At 38.8% G+C, this 15,819-nt stretch overlaps 1 protein-coding gene across 2 annotated transcripts in view; it reads right to left on the bottom strand.

The window, feature by feature from the left end:
• Window positions 1-15,819, bottom strand: part of b3glcta (beta 3-glucosyltransferase a) — a 150,466-nt gene that overhangs the window by 98,916 nt on the left and 35,731 nt on the right. For both annotated transcript variants that reach the window (XM_047820503.1, XM_027157204.2), the window contains exon 3: window positions 14,246-14,285. In XM_047820503.1, the coding sequence (XP_047676459.1) occupies window positions 14,246-14,285 (40 nt within the window). The remainder of the gene's footprint in view (window positions 1-14,245; window positions 14,286-15,819) is intronic.

The following is a 15,819-nucleotide window of genomic DNA, read 5'->3' as shown; positions in this document are numbered from 1 at the left end:
AGAAACAGGGTCAGCCTCCTTCCTACCTCTCTCTCATGTCTCATTTCCTCACACATGTTCTGTCTTTATGTTTCTGTCTTTCTCCCCTCACACTCACTCTCTCTCTCACTCTCTCTCTGTCCTTTTTCATTTCCTCTGTTTCTATGTACCTGTCATTCCCCCTCTCTGTTTTCTTTTAGTTTCTCAATCTTTCTCTGACTTTCCTTCTCTCTCTTGTCGTTTTGTCTGTTACACTCTATCTGTCCATCTGTCTCTTGGTGGCCGTCGTTTCTCCTCTTTTTCTCTCTCAGTCACCGCATGCGCACTCTGTATTCTAGCGAAGAACTGCCTCTACAGATAAAAGCACTGAATCTATCCGCTCAAAGAGATGGATTGCTCTGAATGAGGCACAGGAGAATTGAGCTCCAGTCATCTGTGATGCTCTCCTCCATATAAAGTGTCTCCTTTCTCCTTCAGAGCGTCGTCCTCTAACCCCCTCCTTTTTAATCCATACTCTTAGTCCTGCCATACGGCAACCTGGAAGAAGAGATACGGGTGTGTGTACATATAAAGCAGAGTCAGGATTTAGATATTTAGAGCGATGGAGATAAGGGGTTGAAGGGTAAGTTGTATATTTATAAGAGAAGAAAAAAAAGTCACATTCTTCCTGCTCAGCACAGTGACACCTGTTAGCTTTACTTTGTTTAGCATGATGCCAAATAGATGTGATCCGAAAAGTACCATCAGTAACGAGGTAGCTCATGATTTAATCTGATTTCGATCATAATAATAACCTTCTTTTCTAGGTCGATTTTTCAGCAATTCCCTTTATCAAACTATAAATGAGGCAAAAATGTAGGGTTTGATACAATTAGAATCCACAACACCGAATCAATTTGCACTATATTGATAAATTATATAGACCCCTGTATAAGATATACCTTTATTCGTCCCACAATGGGGAAATAGTATAACTATAGTAACACCCAGATGTGTTTTTTTCCCCAAAGTTAAAAGCACAGAATTATACAGAATGCCTTTATTTTCTGTAGCTTTACAACTGGAACTTAGAGCTTCAAACCTCTTACTAATGGAACCTCAGTGGTTAAGATGTTGGTCTACTGATCAGAGCTTAAATCTCAGGGCCACCAAGCTGACACTGTTGCCACTGTTAAGACCTTGAGCAAAGCCCTTAACCCTCAACTGCCCAGCTGTATAAAAAAGATAAACGTAAGTCCTTTTAGATAAGGGCGTCTACCAAATACCGTAAATGTAAATGTCAATTTAAGCCAGTTTCAGCATGAAAATGCCGCTATGCACAAAGCAAATCAACCTCCATGGACAAGATTGGACTGGAAGAAGCTAAATGCTCTGCACGGAACCTATATAAATCAGGGATGTACATCAGCTTTACATCAGCGTCTGACCCTGAATAATCGTTACAGGAAAGCTCTAAAATCTAGTAAAAATCTTTACCGGAATAGTATAAGTTATTCTAGTCTCACACAGAATGCAGAAAGTCAAAAAATTACAGTTCAGTGAGTATCCAGATGCTGTAATTTCAGAGAAATAAATAAATGAACACTATGAAAAATCCATGGTATGTTGAACCAGTGTACATTTTTATATGTGTGGGTTTTATATACATTTATATGTCTAGACAGTACAAATTCCCAGCCTACATTAGTCAAATACATCAAAGGAATCTCTACAATAATTATCCCATTCTAGCCATGCAATTATTAACGTATAGGCTAATAATACAGCAGTGCTGCTAGCGTGCGTCTATAGCGTGGGGCAAAACAAAAGGTGAAAGCATCTCACAGTCAAAAAGGATTTTATTGCAGGACAGATAAGCTGAGTGCTTTTTTCGGCTCTCAGCCAGCACAGTATATCATTCTACAGCAATTAATAGAAAATAATTAGCATTTACATGTTCAAGTACAGTTCACGTTCATAAACTTTCATCTCAGCAGGGGGTGAAGTGGTATTTAAAAGGAAAAAAAAACCTTCTTGAAATACACTTTGGCTTAGTGGTTAGCACATTTGCCTCACACCTCCAGGGTTTGGGGGTTCGATTCCCACCTCTGCCTTGTGTGTGCGGAGTTTGCATGTTCTCCCTGTGCCTCGGGGGTTTCCTCCGGGTACTCCGGTTTCTTCCCCCGGTACAAAGACATGCATGGTAGGTTGATTGGCATCTCTGGAAAATTGTCCGTAGTGTGTGATTGCGTGAGTGAATAAGAGTGTGTGTGTGTGCCCTGCGATGGGTTGGCACTCCATCCAGGGTGTATCCTGCCTTGATGCCCGATGACGCCTGAGGCACAGGCTCCCCGTGACCCGAGAAGTTTAGATAAGCGGTAGAGAATGAATGAATGAATGAAAAATAGATAGATAGATAGATAGATAGATAGATAGATAGATAGATGGATAGATAGATAGATAGATAGATAGATAGATAGATAGATAGATAGATAGATAGATAGATAGATAGATAGATAGATAGATAGATAGATAGATAAGACAAAAATTGTACAGTAAAACTCAGGGAGATGTGTGTGGAAAATTGATGCTGTCATCAAAACTAGTGTAGAGCAGAGCATGTTAATGATATAATTACTACATTTCCTTATCACAACATACCAGCATATTACCGGTGTCCAACCGAATTCATATATTTGCATACATTTTTTGTTGAAAATGGTACAGTGTAGGAAGAAAGAAAAAGCCAAACAAATACGACTTCTTTGATTTTATTTTCACATTTAGCCCGAGGTCACTGAAATTGGAGCAATTATCTGTTCTTCCAGCTGCAGCCAGGAGCTCAGGGTTTGACATTTAGACATCCTCAACAAACCATTTAATCTGCTCCTTTTATAGCAGTGACAACACAAATATCCTGGTGTCTTTTTTGCCACTCTCATTTGTGTCCCGTTCCAGCGGTAATTGCTGCAGTGACACACCACTGTCACCGAAACTGAAGAGAAACAATCAGTCAAGGGGAGGGATTGAAAACGATTCCACACACACTGGCTTGGATTCCAGGAAACAAAGCGAGCGTCTGTGCGTGTGTGTGTGTGTTTTTAAGTGAGTGTGTAGACGCGTATGTGAGAGTGTGTGTGGAGCATTTGCCGAGCACAAAGCCATGGTGACAGGCTTCTCTCAGGCTTCCTGCAGCTTCATCATCTTTCAATTCAGTCATAGAATAATGACAACATGCTGAGAGAAAGATGGATATTTGCAATATCGAGTGAGTCACGACAGAGAACAGTGAGCTTCCCAGATGAAAAGGTGAATGATAAGAGGCATGAATGTAGTTAGAATAATAACATCGTATCCCCAAATTAAAACTGCCAACCTTATAGAAGCAGAATCCCAATTCCAAGTTTTGTCTCATTTGCCTCTCAATTTAAATAATAGACTTAGTAACGAACATTTCTTTTCATACAGAAAGCCAGAGAGAAGCATGGCAGCTATTGCATCATCATGACATAATTATGAACTGTAGAGGAAGTTTAGAGTTCACCTAAGGACTGAGAGTCAAGTTGAGAGTAGAGTAGAGTTGAGAGTCGGGTTTCGGAGTCGAGTCAAAATGAAAACAACTACAGGAATAGGGTGTTGAGAGGGAAAATTTGTGTAGATGGGTGACTCGAGAGTCGAATTGGCAGAAGAGTCGAGCTAAGAGTCGAGTTCAGATTTCAAATCAAGTGTCTGGTTGAGATTTGAGTTCAGTGTTGAGTTGTGTTGAGTCAAACTCAAGAGTCAAGTTGAGTGTCAAACTTTAGGGTCAAGTTCAACCAAGATAAGAGTTGAGAGTCAAAGTGCCGAGTCATGTTGAGTCATTATAAGAGGCGAATTGAGAGTCTAGTTGAGAGTTTAGTGGCATTAAAATTTGAGAATATAGTTGAGTAGATGTTTGATTTGTGTATGCTAACTGCTGTGTTTTCTGACTGGCATACTGCTAAAATATTCCTAAACAATTAAAAGAACAATTATTAAAGATCCACTTTTTAAATAATATACTTCATCTGAAAAGGATATTTAGCTTGGGTTCTGAAATGGACTGAGACACTAGATTAGAGTTTATATTAGTATCATATTCACTCGATTTCATGTTATGTGAACACATTGTACAGCCCGACCGCTTATGGTCCCATAACAATGCAACCGAAGTCTGTGGAGTACCAGAAAGGGTACCAGAATCTGATCTCCGTATCATTGTTAAGTAAAAAAAAACAACAAAAAAACCAAGAGAACAACAGGGCAGTGTACACCCTCCTTCACCAGAAGGCTGATTCAATCATGGTGTAGAAAAAAGTGCATATGGCTTCTGAGAGGTTTATCTGCCATCTGCCATTGAACCCTACATCTTGTCCTTGTTTATTTGGACAATGTCAATAATATCAGGCTGCTTGTAGCTTTAATCCTTTGATTTTTATAGCTTACGAACAACAGATGATCAATTATAGCACTTCAAAATCAAAATGTTGCCCAAACAGAACATGGAGCTGTAGCTTTAGTTAATTTATCCTCAAATTATAACAACACATCTAGAGTTACACCTGGAATATACAGTAGCTATACAATTCCTCAGCACTGAAGGAGAATGAATGTCAGGTTTATTGCCAGATTATCCGTTTGTTTCCCTCTAGTTTAAGACGGACCTCCACTATAATTTGAAATGTTCTGTTTTAGAAAGATTCTCTCCTGAGTTTCCTGTCATTCTCTGCTGTTTTATTGAACTGAACCAGGCTTGTTTGTCTGTCTTGTCTCTTTATTATTAGATGACGGCCATCATCTTTTCTGTGTGTTTTCCGGCCAGCTAAAGTTAGGACTGCAGGGAGAGGACTCATATATTCGCTATCCATGAATGCTTTTTGAGTTTTATTGGGATGCTGTACACAGCAGGAGAACACTCCTAATATACCATGTGCTATTTGACTATTAAATGCAAAAAAGTAAAAAAATATATATATATATAGAGTGCTGAATTGTGTTGACAGCTGCGAGTCATTGTGGGAGATAAAACGAGAGTCGGTTTTAGAGTCAAGATTCAAGTGGCCATTCAAGCTAAAAGGTAGGAGAGTTATGTCATTGGGTTGAGCGGTTGTGGTTTTATGTTTTTTTGGATACAATCTGTGTTAGATCCCTTCCAGCTTCCTCTTGTGTCAACAGTTACACCTTTTGGATATGGTTCATTCTTCGTGGTGATATGATGACGTTACCCTACCTCTTGTGGCTCTTGTTTTACTCCTGGTCACAGATGCACCAAATTAAGTGATGTTGCACCAAATAAAATTAGAAAGTGAAAATACTTTTATCAAAGTCCAATTTTTTTAGGGTGGTTTTTGTGTCTGCATTAAAGAGACCTTTTTAAAGCATACAACCATGACTCCATTCCTCCATCCCACTGCTGTTACACCATGTTACACAATGTTACTATTACACCTTTCAAGTGAGCTACGAACATGCCAGAAAGGATACCATACTCTCTACAGTATGTGCATAATCTCCATGTTCAGTGAGAGAGAAAGCAAAAGGGAGGGAGAGAGAGAGAGAGAGAGAGAGAGAGAGAGAGAGAGAGAGAGAGATGTGCACCTATGACCCAATGTTCATTGTTTCAGTGTCCATTTTGCTCTTTTCGAGTGACTCATATCATTGCACTTTACATGATGTGATTTAAGGTTATCCCTCAATCCTATTTTTTCACCCTTTTAAACTGAATACATTAGAGAGACAGTAAAAAAGAGATATTAAAAAAAGATAGAGTAGCACATAAAAATACTTTCAATACAAAGAAGTAGCAACTGAAACATCACATATTAAGTGAAGCTGTAATGTGCTTTGTGTGATCAAAAAAAAATATTCATTCGAGAAAGATGAGGCTTAACCATGAGCCTGTGTAATGATGAAACCATGTGGAATTCTCTGCTAATCGATCTCATATTCATGCTTTCCACAAGAACCAATCAAAAGCTCAAAACACACGGTGGATGTAAAAATAAAAATGACAAAATCATTAGACTTCTGTGCAGAGACAAGTTTTAATTTGAGTCAAGATGAGTTTCTAGTAGAGTTTAGAGTTGAGTTGAGTCACATTTAAAGTCAAGAGCAGAGTTTAGAGATTAGAGTTCATTTTAGAGTTTAGTTTAGAGTCAAGCTGTGCATTAAGCAAAGAGAGCTGATTCAAGAGTTGATTTGAGACTTAAATCTAGAGTCGAGAGCAAAGTTTACAGTCCTATTTAGAATGGAGTTGAATTGAGAGATAAATGTAATTAAAATAGTTTTGAGTCAGGTCAAAGATTGGAAAGTTTAGTGATTAAAATCAAGCTTCGAGTTCAGAATCAAGATCCGAGTTCAGAAACTTTAGTGTCAAGTTTAGAGTTGAGTTAAAAGTCAAGTTCAGTTGGAAGTTGGGTAAATTTACAGTTTCAAGTGTCAAGTCGAAAATCGGCTGAAAATCGTTGGGTCAACGATCGAAATTAGAGTCTAACATGAGATACACAGTGGCAATGTTTAACATTAAACCTGACCAGAAACAGAGAAAAGCCAGACAGAACAAGCTCATTAGAATTCTCTGTCAGTCAGGAATCCTAGTTAGATTACACATCTGACGTTATGCATGGAAGCTTGCGAGGAAGCTTGAGCCAGTTATAATCTCTCTCATTAGAGGTGTCTTTGGGCCTGAGAAAAACTCTGATAATGAGTCTAATAACCTCCTAGGTTGAATCAACAACAATGGACCTGAAGGTGAATACTGTGTTTCAAATCTCATCTCATCATCTGTATGCAGCTCCAAGGACTTGAATCAAGCTAGAATAATATTTGCAATGTAGATAAAAAAGCCCAGAGCTTTTAGCTGCCAAGAATATATGAGCACCAGTAACCAGCGGATCAAAAACGGGCTTTTTTTTAATATATAAGAAGCAGCCATTTTCAGGGCATGTTTGATAAACAATAAGAAGAAAGAAGAAAGTAGGATGAAGAGAAAGCTGATCCATTCGCAATGGGCTTTCTTCCTTCTCTCTCGCTTTGTACTGTAAGGCCAGGACTCAAGCAAGAACCTCTCTAAACTTCTTCAAACGTGCTGAGATGAAGATACAGTCAGCTAAAACATGCTTTGCCCGGATCATCCTTAAGAACATAAACAGATGGCTTCTCTCAGAATTGCTGCTGGCTAAAAAATAAAAATAAATTTAAAAAAAACTGCAGCGATTGGGAACATTTTTGGTGCTGAGCCAGATAAGGAATCCGAAAATAACAGCACACACATCTTTTGGTTATAGATACTGTCTTAATAAGATTTAAAATCAATAGATAACAATCAGCACAATCCCAACTGCTAAAATCTGCTTGTGAAGAATGGCTTGGGCTTTCGTTTCTAGCTGTAGGAGAGATCTTGTCTAAAACTAAATTACTCTGTCGGTGAGGATTCACTTTTCTGGTCTCTGACTGGGTGTAATCTGTGTTTTGAAGAAAAATAAAAACTATATAGTGTTTACTGGCCTGAGGCAGATTTTGGTTTACATAAGATTCATAGCTATGACTCGGGCCCAAGGATACATTCAGACAAGATGTAAATAGAAAAAGAAAATAGAAAAACAAAGGAAACAAGAGAACGAGGGTATTATGGTCTCCACGCTGGAGGAAAGAAATGAAAAAACAAACACACATACAACACATATTCTAAATGGTGTATCCGAAAAAGCTGGTGTGGCTGCAGATTTTCGTTCAAGAAGGAACCGTGATCACGTGATCTTGGCTTTCAGTAGACTCAGGGGTGGCTTCTGCTTGGCTGGAATAAAACTCTGCATCCAGCCTTTCACATATAAAATTGGTCCTGATCTAGATTCGAGATTCTGATCGAGCTACACAGTTTTCCAAGGTTGGAATGGAAGAACTCTAGTGGCCTAAAGAGTGAAAGCTGTATTAACATCAGAGGGGAAATAAATCCATGCCCATCAGACGGGTATGGAATATTCAACATTCAGGTCAAGTCAAGAGGCTTTTATTGTCATGTTGACCATATACTGTATTGTAACAACATTCATCTAGGACCCTGGTGCTTTAAATACACAGAGCTACATACTGTACAGAACTATAGTACAACACAGAACTATGGGCTAAAAAGTGGGCTCAAAATTAACCTATTCACATAGTGTCTATATACTTTTGGCCATACGTTCAGTTTTTATTGCAATCGCTTGAAATGCTTCTCAGTGTGAATTACTAGGTTTTCATTCATAGTTGAGTTTCTTAACCTTGCTTCCATGTTTAAGGTAAGGCTTTTGGGCTACAGTTCTATGAAAGCCAATTTTAGCCAGACGAACATGGGTGTCCCGGGTCCCACTGGTTGCCAGTTCTTTCCTGATGGTACTGCTGGACATCATCAAAGTGTCTTTTATCTGAGGCATTAAGTACCACAGCAACCATAGCACCATGGTCCTCAACAAACCCTGCACTTCTTTGTGTTTCTTCAAAATAGCTTGAACAGCGCCACTTGAAACCCCAGTCTGCTAAAATCTTTGCTTGGGAGAGACGTTGCTGATACAGTAGAACTACCTTGTCTCTTGTTGCTGTGGTGTATGACCTGTGACATGAAACTGTCTTCCACAACCTCATCTAAGTCTAGAATTTGGCTGTTCCTCACCCAGTTTTAAGCTCTTACACAACTGGTTCTGCTTACGTTAATGACTGTTTTTCAACCTACATATGAAATTGATGATCATTAGCACCTGGTATACTTGGTTGGTTATACACATGATTCGGATTCTACAAAATCTCTGACTTTGTTCAAGTGTACAAAGTGTGCAATCATAAGGAACTGATGCTAAAGGGTAGTCATATCAAATATGGATTTGATTTCGATTTCTCTTGTTTGCATTTTGTTAATTGATAAACAAACAATTAAAATACATATTTTAAAAGAAAATACCTGCCTAAAATTTCTGCATAGGAGAATAAAAGAAGCCTTTAATTTGTCAAATGTACATTTAAGTATAGTGAAATTCTTTCTTCGCATATCCCAACATTGGGAGGTTGGGATGGAACCCTGATCCTCCAATCAACAACCCATTACCCTTAACCGCTTTTCTGTCAAAATACTGTGTATGTTTTCTACATATAGCAGCTTTCCACAGCTCACTTCACATTCCAAGCTAATAGACATAAGGGAGAGCATAATAAATGTTCCATTTAACAGCTGCAACAACTGCTCGTTTATGTCCTTATGAGTACGTTGTGCACATCTGGCTGCTGCTTACCATTGGTATTACCGGTGTCTGGTTTAGGTAATATCTGTATGTGGCAATTAGATTTACTGTCTGTTTGTTCCTACAATCACTAAGGAGTTAGTACATGATGTACGATTAAGGTAGATGAATATAGTACATAATGTCTGATTTTAATTTTTTATTATGTGATTGATCTGGAATTCCTACACTTATGTGTAGTTGTTTCGAGGTTTTATAGATATAACATGAAGATATAACAAAAAAGTGCTCAGAACATCAGAATGGGTTATAATACTTCGGGAGATTAGTGAGATACGGCAGACTGGAACTAATGTGGATCTGAATGGGCAGCCAAGCCGGTGTGAATAAGACTGGGATAACGTGCTCTGACTTTCTTTTTCTGTTTAGGATGCGGGCTGCTGCTTTCTTCTTTAAAGCTTGCTTAAAGATGCAGACAACCAAAACCTCATAACAATAGTCCAGTCTAGTCCAATCTCCAAGTATTCACGACCTTGTGCTGTTTCAAAAGCAAATGCCACACAAAAAACCTTCTTCAGGCTTTCAAAGTCTGTATTCTCAGAAATTTCATATTTTTAATTAACATGTTCCAATGTGTCAATAATGATTTCATTTCCTGGCTTGTTTTCTATGTTGAATATATGAGCACTGATTCCTGCGGTGAAGAAATTACAGACTTCTCAGACAGTTCGCTAGCAGCTACTCCAGCTAAATGTAGTTTTAAATGGAAACGAAAGCTTGGTTTTAATCTAATGTCAGCATGAATTGCCATTCAAACACACTCAGTGAAATTTAGTAATTTTGCTTGACATTACCGCACAAATCTAGTTTAAAGACAGACTGCTGGAGGCCTGGGTTGTCCTGTGCTGACGCATTTCAAATTGCACACGGTGCTCGAACGCGATGCACACATTATAGACTAGAGACATGAAGAAGAAAAGAATAAAACCTTTTTAATCATGCACTACTGCACAATGTATTGCTTGTCAATTGGCTGATGTATTTCTGAATACTGTAGCTGGATATCAACATGCACATGAGCCATTTAACTCTCCTTATTCCTAAATTGTGAGCTGTCTACACAAGCTCTGTAAATTCCCTGTAATGACACATGGTGAGGGATATTTTTGCTTAAACATTTAGTTGCTTTATGTCTGTGTTTACTGAAAAGGTGGTAGTTAAATAACTGAAGGATTGTTAGGTCATATCCTAGAAATCAAATGTTAAACAGACCTGAACGATAATTTTGTGGCTTAATGCCTAGAATTTCTGCCTCACAACTCCAGCTTTGGGGGTTCGATACCCAACTCTGCCCTGCGTACATAGAGTTTACATGTTCTTCTGGAGCTTCCGGGGTTTCTTCTGAGTACTCCGGTTTCTTCCCCCAGTCTACAAATACATGCCTTGTAAACTGATTGGTACATTGTGATGGCATAATGAGTCCTGGGTAGACGTTAGATTCCCTACAGAAAATGGACATTTAAAAGACGTAATTTTTCTGCCTATAACATATTTATAAACCTCATTTTAAGAAACCACACATATTATATATGTTTATATATAAAACTACAATGGGAACATTTTAGTATTTACATTATAACTTGCTTTGGCTAACAGCTTACAGAGATTATGTTCTGTAAGGATCTGAACTATGTGCTGGTAAAAACAATTAAATTTAAAATAAATAAATATGGGGGGGGGGCACAATGGCTTAGTGGTTGGCACGTTCGCCTCACACCTCCAGGGTTGGGGTTCAATCCCCACCTCCGCCTTGTGTGTGTGGAGTTTGCATGTTCTCCCCGTGCCTAGGGGGTTTCCTCCGGGTACTCCGGTTTCCTCCCCCAGTCCAAAGACATGCATGGTAGGTTGATTGGCATCTCTGTAAAATTGTCCATAGTATGTGAGTGTGTGAGTGAATGAGAGTGTGTGTGTGCCCTGTGATGGGTTGGCACCCCGTCCAGGGTGTATCCTGCCTTGATGCCTGATGATGCCTGAGATCCCCGTGACCCGAGGTAGTTCGGATAAGCGGTAGAAAATGAGTGAATGAGTGGAATAAAAATGTGATTTTTTTTTTAACACAATGCATGTTATACTTGCTATGTCATATATCACATGCTGAAGTGACAAGAACATAATCGTAATCATAATCTTTCAAATATAGAAAAGTTTCTCTTGTTTAAAATGCTAGAAATGTATTTGGAATTGGGATATAAGCAAGACAAAAACTATATTTGGTAGATAAAATGTAAAAAAAAATCCACAGGCTATAAGATCTGATCATCATAACCACAAACATAGGGTTAATTACACAGAAATGTGATGCCTTCTCTGGTTAAAGAACCATTATTTAGCTTTTCCGCTCGAACGCTCTACACTCTGAATACCTGTGAACAGAATCATCCTGGCACGTTTCATAAATGGAAGTCATTACACTTCTCGTCTCAGTATCTTCCTAACGATGCAGATGACTTGCTGTCCTTGATCCCCGTCTCGGTGCGAAAAGTTTTAAAGCTCAGCCATCGCTTTTAATCAAGCTGAGGAGAAATGAGGCAAACTTGCTCTCCTCATTTACAAAATTCAATTTCATTTTCATGCATAATTAAAAATGCTATTGAGGCTATGACAAACAGTTTATCTTCTATCATCTCTCTCTATCATTTCCCTCGTTCTGTACCTTTCCACCTACTCTTCTCTCTCTCTCTCTCTCTCTCTCTCTCTCTCTCTCTCTCTCTCTCTCCTCTTCTAATTACGCTATCCTGCAAAAACCAGCTTCGTGTTGCGGAAAGGAAACAGAAAAAAAGCGAAGCTGTTACGAGCTGCTTTGTCCACTTAGACATCGTTCAAGCCTTATTTGCATCAGCAGTTCGAGGGGGGATAATTATAATCATGTGTGCAGAAAGTACTCCATCATTGTCTACTTGAAGTGAACAGAATCGTGAAGTGCTGAGATGAAAGAAATCAGAACAGTAAGCTTAATTGCTGTAACAAACATCGAAGTAACGAATGACTGGCATCATGCAGATCTTGCCATGGGGGTTGTGTGTACTTTCTGTTTATTCAATATTTCTCAAGGAAAAATAAAAAATAAAGCAGGACTTATTTTCATGAGTTCGTGGAGTAGACTGTTTTTTTTGTTTTGTTTTTTTGTTTTGCTTCTTGGCTTTTCAAAACACATTAAAACTACCCATTCTTTCTATGTAGTTTTCCTGCTTCTATTAAAGGTCACAAAAAACAAAACAAAAAAAACCCCATAAATTGCAATTTGAGGAAAAAAGGGACAATGTGTTGGTTTAGAAAATAAGAAAATTTCTGAACACAACAGATTTTGAACCGTGGTGTGGATATATTATTTGGAGAACGATATCCAGACATATCTAAACATATGGAATTTAATAGCATTAATTTCCAAGTTTTCGGATGTTTCTAAATCCTGCATGGAATGAATCATTTTATCCTAACAATACATACACCCACTGAGCAGTTTATCAGTAACACTATACATACTTTACAGCATTTGGCAGACACTCTAAGCCAAAGCAACTTACATTTTAATTTCAATTTATACAATGAAGGGTTAAGAGCCTTGCTCGGGGGCCCAGCAGTGGCAGCTTAGTGTACCTGGGATTCAAACTTACCACCATCCAATAGTCCAACAGCTTAACCGCTAGGCTACCACATCCCCATACTGTTTACAATACGGTGTTGCACTTAAAACAGAGCAATTTCCTCATAGCATGGATTCCACAAGGTGTTTGAAACATTCCTTTAAGATTCTGGTCCATGTTGACACGACTGCATCCTCTACATGATGTGACTCTCCCGTTCTATTACATCCCGAAGATGTTCCACAGGATTTAGATCCGGTGACTGTGAAGGCCACTAAAGCACACTGAACTCATTGTCATGTTAAAAAAAAACAGTCCCAGACAACTTTTGCTTTGTGGCATGGTGCATTATCATGCTGGAAGTAGCCACAAGATGATAAATTGTGGTCCTGAAAATATGCGCATGGTCAGCAACAATTCTGTCTGTATTCCAGTAATGATGGATTGGTTTCAACCAGCCCAAAGTGTGCCACCCCACCACAAGCCTGGACTACTGACACAAGGCAGGTTAGGTTCATGGATTCATGCCATTGGTGCCAAGTTCTGACTCTAACATCTGACTCTATCATCTCAGCAGAAATCAAGACTCCTCAGGCCAAGCTACATTTTTTTTAGTCTTCAGCTGTCCTCGGTGAGTCTGTGCCCAGAGCAGCCTCAGCTTTCTGCTCTTGATGTGGAACCAGGCATGGTCTTCTGCTATTGTACTGTAGCTCATGAGGTCAAGGTTCGATGTGTTGTGCATTCTGAGATGCTTGTCTGCTCAACAGTACAGACTGGTTATCTTTGCTATTGTAGCCTTGCTGTCAACTGAAAGCAGTCTGGCCATGCTCTGTTGACCTTTCTCATCAACAAGAGCTTTCCATCCACAGAAATGCCACTCACTGGATGTCATTACTTTATTGCACTGTTCTGAGAAAACTCTAGAGACTGAAAATCTTAAGAGATCATCAGTTATAGAAATACTTACACCAGCCCATCTGGCCACAATCATGCCACGGTCAAAATCACACAGATGACTTTTTTCCCATTCTGATGTTTGACGTAAACATTACCCGAAGCCGCTGGCTATCACAGGCATGATGTTATACATTGCACTGCTCCCACACTTCTAAAATACCTGGTTTGCACTGATCTATACTACAACGTAATGATAAAATGTAAAACGTTGAGCACTTGACCATCAAAATATTAAGACAGAACGTATAAGGAAGAAACCCACATCATTTATACAATAAAGAGATTTTTATACTATGCATATTACTTGTTACTAGTTTGATAAGATTAATTGCAACTCAATCATAAAAAAAAAAAACAAGAAAAGTATGTAAACTTGATGCATATTAATCAAAGGAAAAGTTTCATTTCATTAAAATAAGGCAAAAAAAAAATTAAATCTCTAAATAGAACACTCACCGAGTTGACTTTCATGGGGAAGTCTTTCAGTCTTCTGGACCTGAGAAAACAAAATGAGAGGAAAGGCAGATTTAGCAGTGTACAGGAAGCAAACAACACATGCTAATTAGAGAAGCACAAGACATCATTCCTTCGGAGAAGCAAATCCCACACATCTAAGGAACTGATTAAAAAAGTTGCCAAAAAAACACAGTGCGAAATTGAGAAAGCCAACGGGAGAAAGAAGATAAGAATAAGATGCGTGAGCATATTGTTTCTTTAGTGGCAATATTCGGGCGTAATTAAGGATCTCGGATATGAAAGCACTGTCTCTGTGCATGTGTTCTGTAATTCAATTGCTTTTCTAAAAGACCGATGAAAGCAGAATGGATTAAGCTTGTTTAGCTTAATAAGCTGTGAGTCACTCTGTCATTAGTTCTCCTAATTGTGGGGTTTTAAAGGCTGGGGCAAGGGTTGACATAGACGGGTGCTCGCTTCAATTAGGACATTAAACCTTTTATTTCATTACAAAATTTGCACCAAAGTTTCACTTCTGTTTGTGCTAAAAACTCACATGGATTCTTTCCCTTCAGAGACCCTGAACTTTAGCATGTCAGGCAACAGATTAGAGATCTGAAAAACTCACAGTGGTGTTCAACACTCTCTGTTCTTGCATTTCACTCTTTTAGTAGTTAATGAGAAACGCCCACAAGGGAGCTTGTGATTTATGAATACTGCTCTACTAACAATTTCTGAACTCTGAGCACAGTTACGAGTCATTTATCCACAAGAAGGGTCGATCCTGGAGTATTATTACAGGGAAAAAAGCTGAATCACCCAGGTGTGATCATGAATCAAAGCTATTGGAATTGAAAACATGATCACAGCCTTGAGATGAAAGCAATAGATATTCACTCATCCCTCATTTCAGTAGCATTTCTGGTATCGGGAAGACCTTTTTTTCCGTTCGAGAGTTAAAAGAATGTGTAATCAAAGCATAGGCACAACTGAAACCTTTTTGGTCATTTAGTTTGATCATTAACATGGTACACTTATATTGTATATTTTCGGCATTCGGCAGACGCCTTTATCCAAAGCGACTTCTCATTTTATACAACTGAGCAATTGAGGTTTGGGGGCCTTGCTCAATTGCCAAGCAGTGACAGGTAATGGGCCTGGGATTTGAACTGGTAACCTTCTGATCAGTAGTTCAACACCTTAACCAATAAGCTAAAGTAGGTAAAGTAAGCTAAAGCTAATATAAAGTAGGTTTGTCTGCTAAAGCTACTGCCGTAATCAAAAGACTGTTCCAAACACATCCTAGGATGCCTATTCATAATCTTGTCATACTTTAACACACTTAGTATGTTTATCATTATGACTACTTTGTTATTGTGGCACCTGTAAAGGGGTGGGATATAGTGAACAGCCAGTTCATGAATTTGATGCGTGTGAAAAATGGGCAAGGGTAAGGATCTGAGTGACGACTGGGGAAGAGCATCAGATACAGCAGGTCTTGTGGGGTATTCCAATATGTAGTGCTTAGTAACAATCAAAAGTGGTCTAAGAAAGGACAACCGATGAACCGGATACAG

Source organism: Tachysurus fulvidraco, chromosome 11, assembly GCF_022655615.1.
Source record: "Tachysurus fulvidraco isolate hzauxx_2018 chromosome 11, HZAU_PFXX_2.0, whole genome shotgun sequence".
Taxonomy (NCBI): Eukaryota; Metazoa; Chordata; class Actinopteri; order Siluriformes; family Bagridae; genus Tachysurus; species Tachysurus fulvidraco.
The sequence above is the reverse complement of the archived record's forward strand: the minus strand, read 5'-3'. Positions and strand labels throughout refer to the sequence as shown.